The sequence below is a fragment of the Leptonotus elevatus genome, chromosome 9 (genome assembly GCF_054856555.1).
Source record: "Leptonotus elevatus isolate MCC_2025b chromosome 9, RoL_Lele_1.0, whole genome shotgun sequence".
Lineage (NCBI taxonomy): Eukaryota > Metazoa > Chordata > Actinopteri > Syngnathiformes > Syngnathidae > Leptonotus > Leptonotus elevatus.
The window spans coordinates 5,094,202-5,118,976 of NC_141247.1; the positions used below are offsets into that span (position 1 = coordinate 5,094,202).

The window sequence follows — 24,775 nt, forward strand, 5'->3', positions numbered from 1 at the left end:
CCAGTGGTTTTGATGGCCGATGGGGTGGGGGTGGGGGGGAATGAGAGGGTGGCAGACAGCGGTTGTAAGCGGGAGTTCGAGACTGACAGGTGACATTACCCTGCGTCATGGCTGGACGGACTAGGGGACAGGGGGCTCGATGGTTATCCAAGCAGAGAAATGTCACCGTCCAGACGCCACTGTCACACACATACACACACACGCACGCACACACTTATGCATACAAAGTCCACACGCAGATCCAGGACAAAGGAGTCTGGAGTCTTTGAGTAAAAGAAAAAAAAAAGGCGGGCTGCAGTGGACAGAGATGAAGAGATTACATCCTGTCCATTTAAAATAGGAAGAGATGAGAATAGAAAGACAACGGTAAAGAAAAGGCGAAGAATCAAAGACTTATACAAGCTCACATTTATTCGTAGTATATCTTTGGAAAGAGAAGCTTCTCCTCCTCAAGTTCCTTCAATTTCCTTTTTCATTATTTTTTTATTTCTTCACAATCTGTTGTCTGCGGTTTTCATTAAAGCCCAACCTAATTTTGGCAAAGCTTATAAAATGTCCATATTGCTGCTCATTCGACCCCATTGATTTAGCGTTTGGTTAAATATTCACGACTGTGGATGCAATTAACATGCTGTTAATGAATAATTGATCGCATCTTAAGCGGCCATAAAACTCATGCATATTAATTATTGAAACAGGAAATATGAAAAAAACAACCTTCCTTGTTTTGCCTCAATCAAGTTTCTTTCATTTTTCTTTAGTCAGGAAGGCATGTGGAAAGTATTCAAGAGGGAAAAGTGCAGTGTGTGTGTGTGTGCGCGTGTGTGTGTGCGCGCACGTGTAGTTGTGTGTGTGATGGGGGAGGCAGCAGGCAGAATGAGCAATGAACACTATGCAAATGTCTCCTATAAACACCACTTTAACAGCTCTTATACAGCTTTAAGCTGCTCGTCAGTACATCCATTCCGCTCATGCAAACATCTGTAAGTACAGTATGTAACACAGCAAGCCAGGGACAACCGCCACCGAGTGCGATGCAGGCAATCTTTTTTTTTGGGGGGGGGGGGGGGGTCGCAGTTGACTATTTTGAAAAGTTATTCACACATGAACATGAAAGCGTTGACAGCTTAGCCTGGCTGAACGTCTCAACTCTAAGGCTAACCAAAAGAGCAGCACCCACCGCATGTAAATAGTCTCTAATTTAATTTCGGGACACAACATGCTGGGCGACACCGAGCTCTACTGTGAATGTGGATGCAGTGTACTGTAATTAAGAAAATAGATGAAAAACTGAGAAGATTCCCTCCTAAGCAGAGAAAATATATATGCGCATAAGTAATGTGTTGAATGATTTGGTTGAACAGTCTGGTGTTTAAATATACAATGCTTAATTCTTTGTTTGTGTTGAAGAATCAGTTTTTTTACATCACACGTCTCATCTCTTCTAATTTCTGTTAGCCCGTATTTAGTGTTCCGTTTAGTGTTATATGTTAGCATTAAGCTAGTAGACTTTTGTCAATACGTTTTGCTGGACATTCTGGTGTTTAAATTTACCAATGTTCGTGTATGTTAAAGTTGCTTTTTCTTTTTTTACATCACACATTACATCTGCTAATTTCTGTTAGCCGAAATTTGGTGTTTCACATTATATGTTAGCATTAAGCTAGCAGACTTTTGTTAATGTTTTTTTGGACAATTTGGTGTTTAAATACACAATGTTTAATTAATTTTTGCTTTATGTCAGTTTGACAGTAAACTGAGACTAACAAGCAAGCACGTTCTTTGCCCGGATCCCACCGAGGGGCGAACGTTTACGACGCTAACAAATGTTTGTTTCACGTCAGGTTTCGTTCAAGGTTGTGACGTTGCCGAAACATTCTCGAAAGTGGTCGCGCAATTACAAAGATAGAGTCAGTGTTCATTTTAAGGTTGTTTTCAGATGGGGGGGTTTCAGAATAGATTTTGGAATACCCAGATTTTGCTCAAGACCTGTGTGAGTCGACTGATGCCAGAAACAGAATTTCGCCATACTAGTATTATCATGTCATATCACTTTGTCTGTTATTTCTATGCAACAGTAAGCAATTTAAAATGGTGAAAATATCTTGGGAACATTATTTCATATAATTTAAACACTCATGGATGCTCAAAATGTCTGACAAGTGAAAAACTGCCTATGTCCTCGTTCTGTGAAAGAAAGCCGAGCGGCGTAATAAGGTAAGTGCATGCACATTAAATTCTGCCAAATACACAGCATTAGCAAGATACAGAAGATGCAATAACTGTATTTAAGTATTGTATTGCACATGGCTTTGAAATATCATTTGGGAAGATGATGTAAGGCATTTGCTTGATAAACAGTGCAGAGCATTGGCCAACAATGATTATATGCAGGCTTGGGTAGAAACGGAAAACATGGTGTTATATCAGGATACAGAAAAATTTAAATGCATTTCGTTACATCAAAATTGGAATTATTTTGCAGGATTACAATTTCCATGCAGACACACAGAGAAAATCCTGTTGCTTAATTAAACCCTCCACAAATTTCAAAATGTAGGAGCAACATTGTTAGCAGTGCAACAAGTGCTCCACTCACGCTGTTGTATCCTGCTATTGTAAGCGAATGGGAGGAGCGGAGAGTGGTTGTACTGTGTTTTGCCCTCCAAATGCGACCAATTTAAAATCAACACAAAGGAAAGGAAAAGTGGTAGCTGCTATTCACTTTTTAAAAGATAATGACTGAATGACTCATTTATCTTAGATAACATTTACAAAAAAGCAGCACAGTAAACAAGCAGTTAGCACACAAGGGGTTAGCACGTGTATCTCACAGTTCTTGTGTTTTGGAGCTCAGATTTCTTCCTTCATTCCGAGATCATGCATATTATTTAACATTTAGGAGACAGAAAAGATCAGTATGATTAATTTTGTTTGTCTTCATTGGCATATTTAACATTGGATTAATCCAAAACTAATTAAAAGTGGTCTAGTTGCATTAGTTTAATATTATGCTACTTGGATTACATTATAGCCTAAGTACTTTTTTTCTTTTTCTTTTTTAAACAGGTAGCAACTGCATTGGGGTACATTTTTTAAAGTAACTCTCCTAATCCCGACGATATGTCTATAAAGTAATGATCACTGTTGTGAACACTAATGGTGGAGAAGCCTAATATCTACAGAGAGATGGATTGTTTCTCACATTGACTCAGGCAGTAGCTCTTTGGTCCAATGAATATCACCCTCGGTGTGTGTATTTATGCACATGGTTCCAGGGATGCTGGGGGCAGGGTTACATTTATTAACCATGCACTCCTAAACCACTGTAAAATGTTTTGACATGAAAAATACATCCCAGAAGCAACCACACACTCCAGGAAAACACCAATTTACATCGTCGCTTGTTATTTATTTAGCATGCCAAGCTCTTGAAGGTGTGTGTGCGCGTGTGTGTGTGTGTGTTGCTTTCCACCATCTCCTTCTGAGATACATCACTAACTACTCTGCAACGTCGGTGCCTTGGAGCTAAAAGTGACAAGCCGTCAATTGTGCTTCGATTAAAAAAAAAAGAAACTTCTCGTTGTCTGCGTGCATGTCTTCCGCTGTGTGATGTTGCTGTGATCAAAGAAGCAGCACTTTGGTAAAAATAGGAAGACACCATGCTGCTACACAGACTGATGAACGACGGCCAGACTTTCTGCAAAAACACTCTCCATATTTCTTTCCTTCGTCTGTCCATCTCCGTCTTTCTCATTATTTCCTACGTTCTCTCATGGTGGCTGTGCCTCCTATATACAGCCAGCAGGTAAGTAATGTCTTGTGTAGTTTTATAGAGAGGAAGAGCACGGCTCGCAGGCTATATCGCCACTGTAAAGAGTTTTTTTTTTTTTTAAATATATAAGGAGAGGAAGTGGCTGGGAGGTGGATAAAAGCGAGAAGCGCACCAGCAGCAAGACGGAATATGATAGAAAGATGCCCCATGCTTGTTTCATCTCATCTTAGCAGGTTCACCTCGCGGAGAAATTCCTCAAACGCACCTTCAGTCATCATTGACGGAGGGAGGCTTAAGAGAAAGGGATTGAGGCGGGAAACCGACAAAGTAAGCAAGAAAGGCGAAGGGGGGACAAGCGCGCGGCAGGTGGATCTCGCTGTGGCTAATTCTCAGGGTGTGGGAAAGCGGCGCACCTAACACAGGTTGGCCTGGTTTCCGTAATGAGTTTGATTCTTCGCTCTGCCTGCTAAGTCTCACTGGGGACCCGGGCTGCATAATAACATCTTACACACTCGCACACAAGCGGTGCACACACACACAGGTCTATGGGGAGCTAATTATTCTCACCTGTGTTAATTATTGCTGTAAGCCAATCAGTGGACTCTGTGCTAATTAGGCAGTGTTAGGTCTGATTAGTGTTTTGCAGGCGGCTCCCTCAAACTGTTATCCACCATACTAGTGCCCTCAGGCGAGAGAGGAGAACAGGTGGATGCTTGCCCTGCGTGCATGTGTGTGTTTATATGTATGTGTGTGTGTGCGCTCATCGTTCATAATAAATAACTGAAGGACAGCTTGGATTCACAATAAAACTCTAATCAGCTACTTTTGGATTGAAACTTTGGATAAACAAAGCAACTTGTGCCGTCAATTGCTCTCAGTTAATTGGCCCTGGTTTGGGGTCATTTTCTTTTATCTGGACAAACATCCTCACTGCCCTTTAAGTTAATGAGGGATGATCCAGGATCACTTCTGTCACTAATGGCCGCCTTCACCAGGATAACCTCACTCATTGATCCACACATCACACATGCAACCTTTGTTCTGACGCCGAGTCCCATTGTGTGTGCGTGCGTCTATCCTAGAAGCACTTTTTTTTTTTTTTTTACAAAACTGAAAAGGACGACAGCTAGAGAAGTATGGAGGACCAAAACTGCCAAAATTAAACATAAATAAATGACAAAAGAAATAAATAAATGAATAAAAGTGAAAATAAAAACGGATAAAAAATTTTTTTTAAATTAAATTACAAAATAAATATAAATGGAAATAAAAACAACAAAACATATGTACATATCCATAAATACAAATTTAAAAAATATAAATAAATAAATACAAAAATAAAAACGAGACTCAAAAAATAAATATATATAAAATAATAAAATAATAAAAAGTAAAATTAATTAATTATATTTACATATTTATTTTTTGTATTTATTTTTACTTTAATTTTTTTGAGGTATATATATATATATATATATATATATATATATATATATATATATAGTTGTTTTTATTTCCATTTATATTTGTTTTTTTTTGTATTAATTATTTTTATTATATTTTTATATCAGTTTTTATTTTCACTTTTATTTAGTTATTTATTTTTTTGGCCAGTTTTGGTCCACCACAGAGAAGAAGAGGGAGGTGAAAATCTCAAGTGAAGTGCCTGCAGAGATTCTCTAAAACGGCCAAAGAAGAAGAAAGGGCGAGACGAAGGCTGGAGGAAACCTTCCTCTTATGACACGATTGATTTTCTTTCACATGCTTGAGCCTGTCACTACTGAACACTTGGTCCCCCATTCTTCCTCCACACACACACGCACACCCCCGCACACACACGCACGCACGCACGCACACACACACATCACATGCACTTGCACATGCACATGCACAAACTCTGTGCCCTGACCTCCACGTGTGCCTGCTGGTCCATACTGGGTCTAATGACACGGGGCCTCCCATAGATCAATACTAGGCTGTCACTCAGCTGGCAAGCCCACACACATAAACACATCACAAAGGCACAACACACACACATGCAGGGCGTATATCCACACGTGGGGTCAGGTACGCGTTTGCACATTTGTGTATGCTGCAAGCGACGCTTTCTACAACCTCAGCAGATGCCCTCCTCCACCCGCACAAGCACACACATACACTTACACAAACACTGGACTAAAGCCATATTCTCTCCCCTCAGCCATTTTCTAACTCCCCATGAGCGTCAAGGTCCTGATGTAATATTGATGAGCGAGGGTGGAGGCTCCATAAAAAAGTGATAGGTCCTTGTGATTGTGAATTACAAATTGTCATCGATTTAACGTCAATTACCGCATACATGGAAATGCTCTCAGACAAATAAAAAGATGACACACAAGCTTTTAGACGAAGAGTGTGTGTTTGGGGAGTGGGAAATGATGGGGGGCACCAGCACACCCTCTTGACTAACTGATTCCATGTCATTTAGCACCATCACTTCCTGTGTCTTTTTGTCTTTCCTCCGCCTCCTCCTCCAGCGTCTCAAGCATTCATCCTACGCTCTCCACACACATCTCAAGTGGCACTTAGAAAAGCAGACTGGGGCACGAGCCAAACTGTCCGCGCGGGGCTTCAGTGTGTGTGTTTTTTTCTTTCAACGCTGGCGACATATGTGTCAAGAAAACTTGACAAATCAGCAACAAGCCACAAGTTTCCTTTTCATTCTTGGCCAAGGAGATAATAAATAAAATGAGTACACAATCAATTCTATAGAATACATTTTACTCTATTTAGAGTGGGAACAAAGAGACTCAGTTTTAGAGTAATATTTACACTTAGAAAATATTAAAATAAAGAATTGAAAAAATTAAATAAAAGTCACCCAAGGGTTGAGGAACGAACTCACGACCTTCAGCTTGGGAGACTGCCACAATACCACCTGAGCTATGCCCCTCCTACTGTTTGCTTATATTGAAAAGGAGACCAAAACTATTGGAGTTAGGAAAATTCTAGCTGACACGAGCAATATGCTTACACATAGCAGGAACTGCATGACTCAGGTGATAGTGTGGCAGTCTTCCAAGTTGAAGGTCGTGAATTCGTTCCTCAACCCTTGAGTCACTTTTTTAAATCTTTTCCAATTCTTTATTTTACTCTCGTCCAAATATGACTCTAAAACTGAGTCTATTTGGTCCCACTCTAAATAGAGTCACATTTAGTCTACAGAATTTACTTTGTAGGGGTGTGAATTTTTTTTAATAAGAATTGCGATTCTCATTTACTACTATTCGGAATCGATATAAAATGTGCCAAAATAGATTTTATTTTAATGATTTTATAATGTCTTATTAGGAGTGGGCGAGTACCAATACCAGGTATCGGTGCCGATAACAGCCTTATTTTAAGGTACTTACGAAAATTATCTATTTTTTTTTCATACATTTTTTACATTTTCCGATCAAGAAAGTAAAAAATTTTGAAGAATAGAAAATTGCCTTAATTTCGTGCATTTTTAAGGAAGGAAAAATGCCATCTTGGGATATGGGAATGTTTGATACCACTTTTTCTCAGACCGATACCAGTACAAGTACTCAACTCGGTAACGGTAACGGATACCAAATACCGATACCACTAGTATATACAATTTCCCCAAAACAGTGAGAGATCATTTTAAATAAAGACCCATATATTCCAAGATAGCATTTTTTCTTAAAATTGTATGAAATCAATGACAATTTTATATTCTTCTAATTTCTAGTTCCTGATCATAAAACGGTACTGGTATCGGCCACCGTTGCGAGTACTGTTACAGGTACTCGACCACCCCTATTGGGATGTATAGGTGTTTCTTTAAAATTATCTATCATTGTTTTGTTGGGGTGACATTTTATGTATCTAAAGTACTGGTAGTATTGGTACTTAGTATCAAGAGTTGAGTTCTCGTACTGGTATCAGTCTGAAAAAAATGGTATTGAACATCCCTAAATAAAACACACAAATGTTTGGAGAAATCTGGGTGAAAACATGAGCTTGTCTTTGTTGAATCGCTAATTATAGCTTAGCACAACAGAGGGCAGACGCAGGCTAATTCAGCATTAGGCCGTTTGCTGTTTATTAAACTTTTATAATATGATCACTCTGATAAGGCCACAATTGTTTCCCAGGGCGTGTGTGATTACACTGTTGTACCTTTCGGTCCCCTTATAACGGTTCCCGCCGAGTGTGTGTCCATTTGTGCGTGTGTGTGTATGTCTTGGAGCATGTGGAGTAGTGTTTTCCATTTCTCATTAGAATGGCACAGACTCCTGCTGCAGGGTCAATGCACGGGGAGAGGAGTGTGTGTGTGGGGAAGGTGTGCGTGTGTGTGCGTGTGTGTGCGTGCGCGCGCGTGTGTGTGTGTGTTTGAGGGGGAGTGGGGTGGTAATGAGAGCAGGAACATAATACTACGGCGTCCATTAATGCTCGGAGGCAGTGACATTAGGCATACTTAACTAATAGAGCCAGTCTCTGCAATTACCCACTGTTATCTCTGCAGCTTTAGAGGGGAACCGGCTTTAATAAATGTTTGTAGTAATGTGATAAATGCCAGGTTTGCTCATTTGTAATCAACACTGCAGGACTGCGAGGGGGGAAGCGGGCACATCTAATTGTTTTCCTTTGGATTCCACAATGCGGCCTTGTAAGAGGACCCAAAAAAAAAAAGCAGAGCATCTTTCCGTCAGAGCCTTTTCCTACAGGTACATCTTTCCCTGTGTGTGCCTGTCTGCCTGGTGAATCCTCCCCATGTCTCTGTCTGCGCGCTCAGTGGGCTACTGTTACAACTGTCCTCCTGTCAAACAGAGAGAAGCAGACACTCGCCATCACGTCTCTGCCTCCACTTCTTTCCTCCTCTCTCGTCTCCCTTTCATCCCCGCCCGCATCAGAGGCGCCGCCGTGATTGTTCGTGTAAACATCTTGTCACACTAACAGAGGCGTCATGACAGAAGAGAGACGCGCTTCATTAACGGCAGAGCTTGCAAGTTTGTCTCTGTGTTTGAATGCGCCAGCTACACAGCGCCTTACAAGGGAGGCGCATGCGAGCCGCGGATTATCCGGGGTCAGAAGCGGGAACAGAGTGCACGGGCTTTTATTGTACAAGTTAAGGATTCCCATGAACCCCTCTTTACATTCACCCCTGAATAACTGCCAATTAAGGAGTGAGTAATCACTTGCAGGAGAGCATGCTGTATGAAGTAAGGAATTTCACTAATAGGAAGGGGAGGCTGCATAAGAAAGTGCCTCAAAACTTTTTCCAACTTGATAGTAAATTAAAAAAGCAAAAGCTGATGAATACCACATCCGTATCACTGCAACTCCCAGATGTTATTCAATATTCCACTTCAAACATATCAAATGGATCAAGGATGGCATCAGTGCAAATTCAAGTAAGTAACTTCTGGCAATGCCATGACATCACAACCTTTTACACTATTTTCCCCCCAAAAATTCCAATATAAAAAAAAAAGAAGTAAACAAGCCTTTTATTCATTTATTTTTGTTATACTACTGAATGCTGGAAGGGGGGCACATTTTTTTCAGTACAACTAGGGAGCCACAAAGTACCACACACTTATATATATATATATATATATACATATATATATATATATATATATATACATATATATAAATTTTATTTGTTTATTGAATTTATTATTATTCATTTATAAATTAATATATAACAAATAATATAATATAACATATAAATATAAACAATATGGAAAATTGTCCCAAAAAATGCATACATTCAAAATACGTGCTCTGTTTCATTTTATAATAACAATGCATCTGATTTATATAGCGCTTCTCTAGACACTCAAAGATGCTTAACAATGGAATGGATACATTATTCATGCTCTCCCACATTCACACTGTGGTGAGCTGCCCTGGGGCAGGCTGACGGAAGTGTGGCTTCCAGTGTGCACCTACGGCCCCTACGACCACCACCAAACATTCGCACCTTCCATACACAAATGTGATTAGCACTGGAGGCAATGTGAAGTGCTTTGACCAAGGGCACAACGATACATGACTTGGGAAGAGCGGGAATCGAACAGCCAACCTTCTGGTTGCTGAACGACTGTCTTTAAACCCTGAGCCATGGCCTCAACATTTGACAGTAAACATTTAAATGCATGGATAAAATATCCTCTATCATAACCTAATAAAGGGTTTGAAGCAAACAATAAAATAACCACATACTGTGATCCACCCCCCCCCCCCCAGTGTAAAGAGCCCTCCTAAAAAAAACTAACTAACTAAAGAAACTAACATAAAGGGAAATAACTAATTTTTCACAAAAATCAACTCACTCAAAATGTTATAATATAATATTATTGCGTTACCGTGTTTGTCCTGCATATTATAAAAAAAAATAATTGGTATTGGGTAGTATACGATCAAGTGTTCTGCCATCTAGTGGCAATTGGTGATATTACAATTTAAAACTATAGTCAATCCCTACATATTCACAGATAAACAATCATGGATTTGCATATTTTCAGATTATTTTGTCATTTAAAAAAAATATATAGTTTTGAAATTTTTCCTGGCATCCCTTGGTTTCAGGTACATCCTGATATCGTCAAATTGTTGGAAAGCGCAGAAGTTTGTTTGTCTAAAAATACTAGTTAAAATAATCATTAAAAAAAAACAAAGATTTGGATATACGTGTTTTTCATTGGACAGCAGAGTGTGTTGCATGGTGTGCTGTTTCTCTCTCAGCATTGACAGAATAATAGGGCCCTACTTTGTGTATTTTTACAAGGCCCATAATTCTTTGTAAATGTGCCTGCTTGCAAACACGCTCACTTCTTTGCCTGCGAGTCTTCTGTATTAGCGAAGACAATAGCCAGAGGAAGAGAGCGAGGGAGTGGTGCATCAGGAGCAAAAGAGGATACAGGAGAACGCTGCACTGTTAATTGTTTTCCAAAAAAAGGCTGCCAAGGTCTCTGTGTTTGAACTGAATGTCACCTCATGTAAATCAAGGCCCCCGATGCAGGAGAAGCCAATAACTGGGATAATTAGCGTGACTCACCCCCGCGTCACACGCAAGAATCGACGAAGACGCGACTAAGGGTGTTCAAAAGCGGGAAGACTCCATGTGTGATTAACCACACACAAAAAAACAGGAGTTATGAGTGGGAGGACCAAAGAAAAACACAGGGGCAGGCAGCGAAGGAGAGCAGAGGAGAGACGCACGGGTGGCAGTCAGCAAGGCAAACGAACGCAAGGAGGAGCGAACACTCCTCTCAGCGAGGTCAAGCCACTCAGCCAACAAACAAACAAGCGCAGACGCTAAAGGGCCGAGGCGGTGTAAAACAACAAAGTGTCTGTCGATTGCCTACGCCTTACTTTGTCTCCCCCTTCAGTTACATAAACACAAACAAAGGCCTTTAAATTCAAGCTCGGCTTTTTGAAGTCAAACAGTGACATGAGCTAGGTCTCATTTGTCGATGATTAATGCAAAATGGAATATATGAAGAGAGTAGGAATATATACATTCCTTTGATGAATGCTGCAGTTGACCATAATTGTCTGCTTGCTGACGGGCCTGTTTTAGGTTTTAATTATGTTGCTTGAAGAATTGTTTTGTACCTTAACATTGCAGCTTAAATTAGTCAGGCTCAATGTCTTAAAACTCAAACAAGGTTGGAGATACTGATGTTTTCTTAAGGAGAATAGACATGACAAATCTCATATCTTAAAAAAGATCTGTTCAGTATTCTTTAATTGCACCGCCCCAATGCTGCCATCGCTCTTCGTATACAGTGCCAAGGAAAAGTAGTCACCCTTTTCTTACATTCTTTTTATTTTTTTTAAACATAGTTTCCCCACTTTGATGTTTAAGATCATCAAACGAATGTAAATATCAGAAAAAAGATAACCCAAGTAAATATGAAATGCAGTTTTTATTTGGTGGTTTTATTTATTAAGGGGGAAAAACTATGCAAATCTACCTGACCCGGCGTAAACTACATTACAGTTTTTAGGAAGCTGAGTTCATTTTCACTGACCACACACAAGCCTGAATACCTCCAGATTTGTTCAATCAAAAAAATCACTTAAATAGAATCTGTATGACAAAATTAAGTTGGCCAAAATATCTCTCAATCAATCAATCAATCAATCATTCAATATACAGAAATTCAAGAACAGATGAGAAATCAAGTAACTGGCATCTATTGTTGGAAATAGTGTTGTTCCGATACCGATACTGGTATCGACAGAGGCCCGATACTGCATTAAAACAGTGGTATCGGTATCGAGTACTAACAAGTAGCATGTCAATACCATTAATTCTGACACTAATATAAGACTTTGGATCTAGCATCTTGTGTCTTGCTCATGCACGACATTCACTGATGTGTGACATGTTCACTGCATGCCGAGCTAAGATATCCTATTGGCCCTTGAATGCTCTGAACAAATGTCAGGCCAGCTTTTTCATGTTAAGAAAAAAAGCTTAGGTATCGGCATCAGCCAATACTGCAAAGCTGGGTGTCTGAATCGGTATCAGGGGCCAAAAAACAGTATCAGAACACCACTAGTTGGAAATGGTTACAAAGCCTAATGCTATGCCAAAAATGGAGAAAACATGGAACAGTGGTGAACATTCCCAGGACTGGCCAGCTGACAAAAATTACCCCAAAAGCAAGACCATTGACTCATCCAGGAGGTCCCAAAGGAACCCAGGACATGATATAAAGAACTGCAAACCTCACTTTCCTCAGTTAAGGTCAGTGTTCATGATTCGAAAATAAGGAAGAATCTAAACAAAAACAAAAAAAAAGGCATCCATGGCAGCGTTCCATACTTTTGCAAAAACAGACAAACAAACAAAACATCTGAATGACTCCCAAGAGTTTTGGGGGAATAGTCTACAGTCTGACGAAACAGTGTGTGTGACACGGCATTTCAGAAAATTCAAACATGGTGGGGGCTTTTTACTTTTACTTGAGTAGATGTATGAAGAAGAAACGCTATTCTTACTCTGCTATATTGGGCTACACTAGAGTCGTTACCCGCCGCCCCATTCTTACATTAGATTTACCGTATTTTCACGTAAGCGCTCCACTTGGCTGACTGTGTGGGAGCATTTTCGTGGACACATTGCTTATATATAGGAAATGCGGTCCTGGTTGAAGACTGGCAGGCATGATGAGAGCCTTAAAGAGTCAACTGAAAGATAACGTAAACTGCGAGGCAGCACCAAGCGAGTTACACCACAATTTGTGAATGGATTGTGCATGCTTGGGCTAACATGTCTGCTTGCACTGTTGTTCGAGCTCAAAAAGTTATTAAAACCATTATTTTTTTTATGATTTGAAGATACCAGCATTTGCACATAATTTTATGTTTTTGTCTGTCTGATGACGTTTTTAAAAATAAATCAGACTTCATGTTCTAGCAGTTACTAAAGTATTAAGTCAAATGCCTGAATGGTTTAAAAGAAGAAGAAAAAGGGTTTTGGAGTGGCCTAGCAAAGTTCCGGACTTGAATCGGAATGAAATGCTGTGGCATGATCTTAAAAAGTTCATTCGAGCGGTGCATGAATCGGTGGTGACTCAAATTTGAGTGGATCTGGAATAGCTAGCTTGCTAGCTAACAAACATTCAATGAGACTGTCCTGACTGCAGGACAGTCAATGAAGCTCATCTTATCTTTACTTTGCTTCTCACTCAGTCACAGCAACAAATGAAAGGCGTTATCCCCAGAGATCTGTCACTCTATCAAGGGAGCTGGCTAGAAATGATACAGCTGGTCCCAATCAACAAAGACGTAGTAGTAGTTACAGCACCAATGGGCAACGACATCAACATAGGCTACGTTTACATACAGGCAATAACCCTTTTAAAACCTGAATATTGGAAATATTCGGGTTTTGAAAGGCCATGTAAACACGCGCAATAACCCGAAAATGCTTTAATTCGGGTTACCCCTTTCACAACCGGAATACTGGTTCAGATAAACGCAATCGGAATACCTCGAATCACCGGGGCATCGCTTTTCGTTGTGTGCATGCTCACAACCTCTTCTTCGTCTCCTTTTCCTCTTCTTCGCTTATTTGCACTCGCAAGGAATCTTGGTCTTTGTAGTAAAGACTTGTAAACGTAGCGCCGTCCTACACGGGCCTCGCTTAAATACATTGATTTCTCCGCTGCGTTTTCACGTTATATTGTGCCTCTATGGCGAAAATGCCACAGTTTGTGACACGTTAACTATTCATGTGAGACAGACGCGACATCACTTGTAATGCTTAAACAATGTTTATCTCCAGCTTGCAGTGTTCAACAATACACGTCCGCTTAAGAACATTAGATGACACACACATAGTTCCGCTTTATCCAGCGTGGTGAGTGACATGAATATAATGTATTTTATTGACCGTTTAAAGTTAGAAGCGGAAATGACAACTATTTCTGCCATGATGGTGTCCGTCCTTCACCCCCTTACATCGGGTTATTCCAAACGGCATGTATACGGGGGTAACATGTCAACTTGCACATGTAAACGTGTTATTCCGATTGTTCCAGAAACCCGAATTCTGACCATAACACGAATATTGTAAACAAAGTCATTGTTCAACCTTTGGTTGGCCATGGTACGGTGAAGGATCCTGGTTAAAGTAAGCCATTTTAAACTAAAAATACAACTTTTCTGTAGTTTTGAGCGGCAGGTAGAATGTGCCAGCATACTTTCTGCTTCAATAAGTAAGTTTTCAATAAGTGAGTGTGAGGCTTTGTAAAACACATTGGGCACCAGATGGTTTACCATTTTAATCCAATTGGATTTTACATTTGTTATGTATGGAAGAAGATTCTCACTTTATTCTCAAAATAAGAATAAAGTGAAAATTCTCAATTTAAAGTCAGAACTTTGAATGCTCTGAATAAAGTCAGAATCCTGCCAGCCTTTTTTTTCTATTCACTGGCACTAATCCTCTTCCGTAGTTATGATGTTTATTTCTGAAAAGTAAAATTGGAGTAACCATTCGATTCCACTCTGAAGTCGTTCGTTACTGTCAACACGAATGCTGAATCGAGATTTAGGGCATAGGTGTCAAACTCCGGTCCTGGAGGGCCGCAGTCCTGCAGGTTTTGGATGTTTCCGTTCTCCAACACAGCTGATATATGATCAGCTCATCAGCAATCTCTGCATAAGCCTGATAACGATCCTGTTGATTGGAATCAGTTTGTGTTGAAAGAGGGAAACCTCCAAAACCTGCAGGACTTCGACCCTCCAGGACCGGAGTTTGACACCTATGATTTAGAGGGTGATTCCGAACTTTATCGTTCATGCTCGAAAATACTCCCGTGTTGCTGAATTAAAGCAATTCTGCAAGGAAGAGTTGGTAAATTATATATATATATATATATATATATATATATATATATATATATATATATATATATATATATATATATATATATATATATATATATATATTGTCAAAAAGATGTGTAAGACTCGTTGCCAGTTAAATAAAATGCTTCTTTTCACTAAGACTGGTCCAAGCAGTTATGAGAGTTAAGGTGTAAGTACTTTTTCATACAGTTTGCTTTGAATATATATATTTTTACCTTAATTAAATCACATTCATATTTAAAAACAGATTTTTATGTTTACTCGTCGAACGAACCTACACAAAAAATAAATTATTTGAGAAGAGGGCAAATACCTCTTCACGGAACTGTATACCTCCTTCCCCCACATCCCCCCCCCCCCCCCCCACCTCATGCCGTGCAGGTCTTCCTTCCATTGTGGCGTGTGAAACTGAGAGCGCCGCTTACATGGCCTGGCCAGTGATCCATTCTTCCTGAACAGATTGATGAAAAACAATCAACAGACTATACATTGCGTTGGGACGCAGCGGGTCAACACAGCGCTCATCCGGGACACCTGGACTTACATCCTGGGCTACGACGCTGAGGTAACCCTCCCTAGAAGAGGGGCCGCGATGGAGACGGGCTAGGAGGAAGTGAGACGCCAACTTGGGGGGTATCGAGCTGGCATGAGGCGTACTGTCTGTGTTCTCACTTAGCGGGAGTAAACAATGCATCGTTGGGCCTGAGATCAGGGTGTACGTGTGTGTGCATGTGTGTGTGAAACAGAAGGCTGGGATCAGGGAGCGCACGCAGCTCAATGACACACTGCTGCTGAGTCTTTTCTATTACAGGCACAAACAGACAGCCGTGTAACACATTGGGCCATGAGAGCACACTTAAGCTGCGCTCTGACTGTCCACAGGCATCAGCAGTGAGAAAACAAAGCTTTGCTCCTGCCACACACACACATACGCACACATACGCACACACGGGCAAATATACCATCACACAGTGAGGCGCACGCTTGTGCTCTTCACGCCTCATTTGAAAAGCAAATTGAGCGCATCTTCTAGGGCATGGACTAAGTCCTGGAAAATGTTACTCTTTCATCACTTGCAGCAGCACACACTCAAATACACACACGCACACACAAGGCCTTTTGTACCGTAAATATATCTTTATTCTATTGACCTCCCTTCTATCTCTATCTCCCCGGCCTGCAATTTCAGCACCAAAAATGTCTTTCAGAGAAGTAGGACGCTACTTATTTGGAGCAACTCTGGCCGGCCAAACCCTGTCATCATTCTGGGACAGAACAAACACTCGCACCAAGGCGGAGGGGAAGACCAAGGAGAGGGCCAGGTCAAGGAGGGAAAGTAAACAATAATGACAAAGCAGTTTGGGCATGCAGCAAAGTCAACTACTTACTAGCCAGTTTGGGTGTTATGACATTTGTGAATTGCCTTTTATGAGGACTAATAAAGTGTTTGTTACCTACATTCAGCTGGAGGGCATTAGTTTTACGATCTACAAAGTGTGATAGCATCTCAGTTATTGGGGGGAGAATTAAAACACAACAAGGAAATACGAGCATGTTCTTATGTCTAGCGTACACTTAAGAATTTAAAGTAAGCCCCCTCCTATTATTTCCTTGCCCCAAAGCAGCTCTTGAAATTGACGTTTCATATTTGGAAAGACTAAACCAACACATGAATGCTGTGCCCCCCCCCTGCAAGTGAAAGCGCAGCAGTTGTTGGGGGTTACAGTGCTGCAGTAAGAGAAAAAAGAGGCAGCCCTGTTTTAGAGGCTCCTCGACCTCCAAACTCTCTGCTGTCAATCATCCCAGCCGTCCGTCCCCTGGGGCCGCGCTTTCTACCAACCCTGAGGGGGGAAACCACTGCAGGGAAGAAAGAACACAGCCAAACAGATGCAGGCAACTGCGGGTCAAAACGTATTTGTGTCTGTGTGTGTGTGTTTATAGTCATGGCAGTGGATTCTTGTCTCCATACATATTTGGGAATGAGTTTATCTGAGAGTGAGAGCTCTGTGTATATATTTGTGTTCTTATAAGAGCAGCCAGCACCTGAGGGAGGGGACTTGCGCATATCGATGAGGCAGTCAGTCAGCCTCTTTGGCCCTCTGCCCTTTACAACTTCAAGTAGCTTGAAGTCAACCCACCAAAATGTGTGTTGCAGCTGACCCCGAACCTGCAAAAAGTACAATGGAACCCCTTCTGCCAGCCAAAGTCAAGTACAAAAATAGCAGCGCAATTTGAACTGACTTCTCCAAAAGTGCAACAAAGCTAGGTCACGTGACTCTGTTTCGCTATAAACTGCTTTTGTGGCATTTTGTTAAGGGGAAGTCAACCCCTTTTTTTTTCAATGTTCTATGTAGCCCCACTAGTCTAAACATGGTATTCTGATGTCCAAAATCCATCCGTTTTTATCCATCTCAGCGGGTGGCCATTTTCTCACTTGTTTCAACTGAAAATGACATCACTCTTAGGACCAATCATGGCTCAGCTTGCGTACGTCACATGAACAAACTCAGAAAACAGGTGAGCCGTGATTGGTCATTAACTGAGGACTGAGCAACTGTGATGTAATTTTCAGGTGACGGCAAAATGTAAAAATGGCTGCCCACTGAGATGGTATAAACAACAGGTGGCTTTTGATTCTTAGTTTATGTTACACAAACACAATATTAATCAGAATGCTGTGTTTAGACCAAGATTATTTTAGTTAACAAAAACTGACAAAAAAAACTAAACTTTAATAACAAAATAAAATAAAAACGAGAACGCTTTTAAAAACACAAAAACTAACTGAAACTTAATTTTATGTTTACAAAACTAACTAAAACTAACTACAATTATAGCGAAAAAAAATGTTTTTTAGTCTTTGGTAATTAATTTAATAGATGAGCCTTTGGAAATGTTTGAAAGTGTGTCAGACAGAAGTATTGTCATTGTCATTAGCAGTAGCCAATAGAAAAGCACCTTCAGATGACGTCGCTCCTTGGCGACAAATTTGCCTGCTTTTTCATTTCACTCAGTTGAAGTGCAACGCTAGGTACAAAATGTTTTTATTTTTATTTTACCATGGTGTTTATTAAATATTGCACACAAGTAATACACATTATAAAAAAATAAAAATAAATGAATACTTAAACTAACTAAAACTAAACTAAAACTATGCATTAAATAACTAAAACTAATAAAAACTAACACAACCACCCTGAAAACTAATTAAGTTTAACTAAATAATAAAACTATTAATAATAAAAACTCGAACTAAAATGAAAATTCCAAAACTATAATGACCGTGGTTTAGACTTGTGGGGGTGCATAAACATATTATTGTAAATGTTGTGGTTGACGTCCCCTTGAAGTGACCAAAAATAGCACAAATATGAAATAAGGAAATTATGTTGCTGTCGTCATTGAGGTGGGATGCAGAGGGTATGACAGCCGTATGTACAATAAGTATGTTTACACCTTCTCGTTGACACAGTTATGGATATGAAAGTGAAACTAAGCTACAGCAACGGAAGGCGCTGCCAGTAAACCACATTAGCATCAAATGCAAATTAGGAGTGGGCTAATGGCTGGACAGGTGCAGACTGGGCCTCTAAATGACACCAATTCGCAAGCGTGTGCGCTCACAAACATGCATACGCGGACACACAAATGAGACGGATGAATTAAACATGGGTGGGCTCGGCTTGGGGGGCTGGCAGAGCTGACATAAAGTCAATGAAATACATTATTCACAAGCGCACGTTAGCTCAGCCAAGGCAACACATGAACTCTCACCTCAGGAAGTGCATCCAAACACAACAACCAAAACAATGAGGGGCTTCCCCACTAAAGAGAGACAATTAGCAGGAGAGTGACAAACAAGCGGCAGAATGCACACGCGTGCAAAATAACATTTTCAAAACATGGCTGACTCCCAAGAGGATTTGCTCCTCGCGCATATGTCGCCAAGAGAGTTCTAGTCCTGAAGCAGCAAAGGAGGTGATCAAAAATCTGGTGCGACTCCAATGGCAGAACAGGAAACCGCCATGACATCATCCTCCCCGGGAGGAGCACTTCCTGCCCGACATTCTTCACTCAAGACACACACACACTCGCCAGGAAATGGCCTCTATCACCGCACACACTCCCAGGGAAACAAGCAACATCGACGCCGATACACAAGCACAGACGCGCATGTGAGGAAATGGACCACATCAACAGCGGGCCGCGGGAGTGTGCGCAAACACAAACAGCCATGAGCACACACTTGAAAACAGCAATTAACCTGAAATAACATCGCCTGGGCGTGTAAACATGGCAACCTCATAACACACACTCCAAAACACAGCCACTGGAAAGATGGGTGTCCTATGGATCTTTATCTCTGGCCACACAGGGGAAGCCTGCCTGGGGGACTCCCTGCGGAAAGCAACCCGGGAGCTGGACAGGCAAGAAAGGGCCACGGAACACAGGTGGTATGTGGCAAGAGGAGACACATGGACCTGCGGGGCTGACAGATTGGTCTGCAATCAAAGTTACTGAGAAAGAGCAGGAAATGGATGGACGGGAGATATGCAAAGAGATAGCAAAGGTTTCCACGGGTGAGATGTGTTGATGATGTGAGGCCCATCCAGGCAAAGCACGGATTGACTGGCAGTGTCTGCATACGATTAACCCCGTGCTAAGCAGGAGTGATGAGGAGAGCTGAAAGTGGAGGTGAAGGGGTTAAGGGCTCCCCCTCATATTATCCTGTTTCTGTAAGAGGCTAAAGTGGACCACATGTTTCCCTGGGGAAGACATAGAGAGGTGCACAGGAGCGTCTCACCTTCCCCTGACTCACATTTGCCAAGGTAAACCATTGAATTCACCAAAATATGAAAGCCCCCTTCAGGCTAAAACAAACAAGATAATTCAACTAATCCAAAGTAACACCAGAGTGGATTGTGGACATCTCCAACTTCTCAACACATAATCTTTAAAACCATTATGAATGGGTTGTGATTTGGACATACGTTCGGGCAGGCAAGGCAAATTTAAAAAATCTAATCATAATTTCCGTACTCAGCGTTGTGTTTACGTGGTAACTTTAGGCGCAAGTTCACTTTCTATGACAGTTACAGACTGAAACCACGTGGGAACGAACACCAGGTGACGCATCTTAATATAGAATGTGTATGGAGTCCATACACAATCTATTTGACAACGCTCTGAATCTTTTCTCTGGCGATTTGATGTAAAGCACAAATGCGTATATTGATCCTGGGGCTTTTTTCTTCCCGGTTGTTAGTTCAAACATTTTGAAATGCTACACAATCATTTAGAAAAAAGCTAGCAAAACATGACATGTCAGTCAAGTGGCCATCGGCATAGACATTGGTATCTGTTGAACAGGAAGTCCCGATTATAAAATGACATATCTGACACAAATGACAACAAACCAATCCGCATCAAAATCGCTAAAGAATTCAATGAGTTATACTGAACTTGTTGGAGCCAAACACACGGCTTCCTCTATACCTCATATATCTGTTGTCTCCGCAGCTAGCAAGTACACCAAGTAGCATGCAAAGCAATGTGAGATTCTCCTAAAGGTAAGCCAATTGAACTTAAAATTACAAAGTTAGAACAATCTGCTAGCAATGCTGAATGTTGAGTTGGAAAACGTATGATGTAGATAAAGGGCAATATAAATATTCTCCATTTACTACTTACAGTGTTAATGTTTTGTTTTATTTGTTTTCTTGGTAAATTTAGTTTATTTTCGTTGAAATATGTCTTCTCCCCGGAAAGACGTCATATTAAGTTACAAGTCCAACTGGAATTTGTTTGCTGACGTCGAAACGAATCAGGAGTCCAGCCCCTACAAATCAGTCATGTAACTGCCTGTAGATGCTTAAATGTCCAAACACATTCTCTTGCAGGGTGTCTCCTCGTGAAAACGCAGTACCCAGAGCGCTGTGAGATGCACACTGTACTGATTTGTTCTGCTAACAATCAAATAAGTTTCTCATTAGCTGCCTTTATTTTTCCCCATTCCTGCGGTTTTGCTGCCGTGGCCTGTTTCTCCAATCTTAACGAGAGAGAGCTAATTAGGCAATAAGACCCATTACTCTTCCAGAAGAGTTTGAGCTAGCCGAGCTAATTAGGGCTGTAAAATCTAATCATCTCTGCGAAACAGCAGCGGGCTAACGAGCCCTTATTTAACGAACTAAATAACTTCAAGGCTGGAGAGGGGCTGCTGATGCTTTTTCTTTATACATTTGAAGGAGGGGGGCTCAAGTTAATTGAGTCAGCTTTGGCATCACAGTTGTTTGTTTGTTTATGAATCCCTGATTATTACAACTGCCAAGAGTATATAGATGCTAAATGAGTAAACCCATAAACCTCCTCTTATTCCCCTTCAGTCTTCAGTTTGAGCGACCATCCCCACCCCCCAAATCACACTCCTCACACCTGACCTAATTTCCTGTCCACGAAGAGGAAAGCGGAGATATGTCCGTTGTTTTCCCTCCGCCTGCGCTAATTTGTTGATGCTTAATGTGGCCTTGCACACCTGAGCCGTTAAGCGTCAGGGGAGTAACGCCACGGAGCAACCGCGGCACGCTCGGTTCGGGGAAGGCGGCGCCACGGCTTCTTTTGCTGGTTGTGCGCCCCAAACTTGCAGACCAAGTTGAGGATTAATGGCTACGCTGATGAGAAATTCAACAAGTACGCACGCACGCTAACAAAAATAGTTGGTCCAAAGAGTGGCGGGCAGGCGAGAAGTCTAAAGCCATGTGGTTGGGGTGCAGCTGTCTCAGGGAGCACTGAGGTGAGGCCTTCCGCTTCACTGGAGCGGAACAAGGGTGGCGCTCGCACACAAACACACACACACGCACACATACACAGGTAAAAGAGTAGCTTTTGACGGAGCAGCAGTGAGAACAGGACAGCTGTGTTCATCAGATAGCACAGGTCACTGCCTCATTAACACACGCACATACTCTTGTACATGTCAACTCAACATAAAAACTCAAGTAGCAAATATGTATTTTTTTAACCTGGCTAGAATGCAGATCAGAAAACACAGTGCTTGAAAATTTTGGGGAAGTCAACGCCAAACTAATTTACAGCATTCTGATTAATACTGTGTTTGTGGAATATGAATTAATGTGGAAGTCAACCTTAAACATTTCTAGACAATAATATGTTATATGTAACCTCACTAGTCTAAACATGAAACTCTGATTAATGTTACATTTGTGGAATAAGAGTAATGAATTAAAATCCAGCCATTTTTATCCATCTAAGGGGCCGGCCATTTTGCCACTTGTCGACTGAAAATTACATCACAGTTCCTCAGGGCTCAGGTAGCAACCAATCACGGTTTAGCTTGCGAATGTCACATGACCAAGCTCAGAAAACGTGATTGTTTGTTACCTGAGCCCTGAGCAACGATGATGTCATTTTCAGTCAACGGCACGTGGCAAAATGGCCGACCCCTGAAATGCTTAATTCATATTCTATAAACACAATAATAAATACACAGTAAGTTTACTCTATTTAGAGTGGGACCAAATAGACACATTCTCAAATTCTCACTTTAACACTTCAATCTCAGAATTTCGACTTTATTAATCTCAGAATTCTGACTTTAAAGTGAGAATTATGACTTTAAAATTTGGGGGTTGACTTCCCCTTAGTAAAAATTATTCAATGCCAAGATAAAAAAGTATACAGGAATAATCATCATGATCAAGAATGCCACACAACAGAGGCCAGACTGTAAATCTACAAGCACGGCTTTTCCTTTTTTTTTTGGGTTTCCTCCTTTACTAAGTGTAAATCAGGCAAGCTGCTGCATTAGTCATCTGTAGTTTACGATGACAGAAGGATCGGCGCACACTCGAAGAAAAAAAAAGTGCAAGGAGTGTGTACTAAAAACAACCGGCAATACACACACATCCGACTTGAGTTGTAACTCTATAACTGCTCATCAGCTAAGTCATCAAGCAAACCACTCAAACATTGTGTGTGACCACACAAACACACGCATACCGCTGCATGGTATTTACTACTGCTTCACACATTTTGCTCACAGAGACGATTATGGCTGCTGAAATGTAAACAACTGCTTCTCTCTGACCAATCACACGTCTGCGCCGTGTGACAATTTCTCCAGATTTGAGGATTTATGAAATGTCAACTCGCGACATGTCTGACAAGTCGACAGGTCAGTTTTTGCCTACCTGTCGATGATGACCGGATCTGATGGGGTCTCGTTCCTGTTTCCGCAACTCTTCTTATCGCAGCATCGACTGTGGGGTGACAAGAGAGGAGTTAGCCAGTCAAATGTGAAGAACGTGCAGCAGGGATGAGACTTTGGTGTGAGACTTTTTGTATCAGGCTTTCCCTGAGCTTGTTTAGGTAAGACCAGGCTCATGCCGCTATTGTATTGGCGGGATCAACAGGGTGGACTGGGAGCTGAGCGAAAGTGGTGAACTGGATTACGAGAGCAACTCGAATCACAATCGAGGACTCAGGTTAGCTCCATTTCTGTCAGACATCACACAAGCAGACATCTTGTGTTCTCTAGTTTTCCTCCTCAGAGCTCATCCCCTCCCTCTATCCCGCCTCGCTCCTTTCTCTGCCTCAGAAGTGGGTCACAGAGTGGTCCCACCGGACCTGGGGAGTAGTGCATGCTGGGTAAAAGGGGGTTGCATACTGATGTGACGAGTCCTTTTTCCAGTGACTTGACTGCAGCACAATGTAACGGTGTGTTGTCATCCCGCCCATCTCTTTCCACCTTCAAAAATACACTTTTTCTTCCCTGCGCCGGCATGCAGTACCGGTACAAGCGTGTACCTGTATCTGTCTGCATGTGAGCATCTGCTTTAGTGGTGTATGACGGGAGGTGGAGAAACACACAAAAGAGAGCAGGGAGGGGAGTGACCCTCCCCCTACTTTCTTGCGTCCCCCAGGACAGGAGGCTCGCAGAGCCAGATCAGATTTCTGATCTCAGGCCGTTTCCTGCAGCATATGAAAACAAGTGGTCCAAATTGCCTTGTGTGATAACCAGGAAGTGCCACAGGCCATTTATTTCAACTTGTAAGCCCACATGTATTTTTAGATGGTCATCGGCCGTGTGATACCTTTATTGATACACTGAGTGCGTTTGAGTGTGTGAATGCGTTTACGTGTGTCCTGCTCGGCACATAGCTCACTGTCAGGACCATGCAAACTGCGTGTCTTACGCGCACTAAGGAGGATGGGTTTGAGTAATGAGCTTTTCCTTGTCCTAATTAGCTGAACATGAGAAGGATATGCACACACACTTGCATTCTCACACCCCTACCAACAGAAATAGGCCAGGGCCAATCTTCCCAACCCACTTTGAAGAAAATGATAAGATTTCTATAGTAATTTGGCACTGCTCGTTATATATTTGCCGTCTCCTTACTCCATCAGAGACACCTTCAATGAAAAAAAAAAGGCCCAATCTAGACTAAAATGCTTATTAAATAATCTTCCTCTTACCTGCACATGATCTCATGGGTCAGCAGAACCCGGCACATCTCTGGATTTTTATCCTGGCCTTCATAAATAATCGCCTGCAGCAAAACAAAAACAGTTATTTTCAGGGATGTTCTATAACGC

At 41.4% G+C, this 24,775-nt stretch overlaps 1 protein-coding gene across 4 annotated transcripts in view; it reads right to left on the bottom strand.

Moving 5' to 3' along the window:
• LOC147168055 (transcription factor COE1) overlaps positions 1-24,775 on the bottom strand; it is an 83,456-nt gene that overhangs the window by 54,270 nt on the left and 4,411 nt on the right. For all 4 annotated transcript variants that reach the window (XM_086084860.1, XM_086084858.1, XM_086084857.1 and 1 more), the window contains exons 5-6: positions 24,656-24,729; positions 23,368-23,436 (exon numbers count right to left, since the gene is read on the bottom strand). In XM_086084860.1, coding sequence (XP_085940986.1) covers positions 23,368-23,436; positions 24,656-24,729 — 143 coding nt within the window. The remainder of the gene's footprint in view (positions 1-23,367; positions 23,437-24,655; positions 24,730-24,775) is intronic.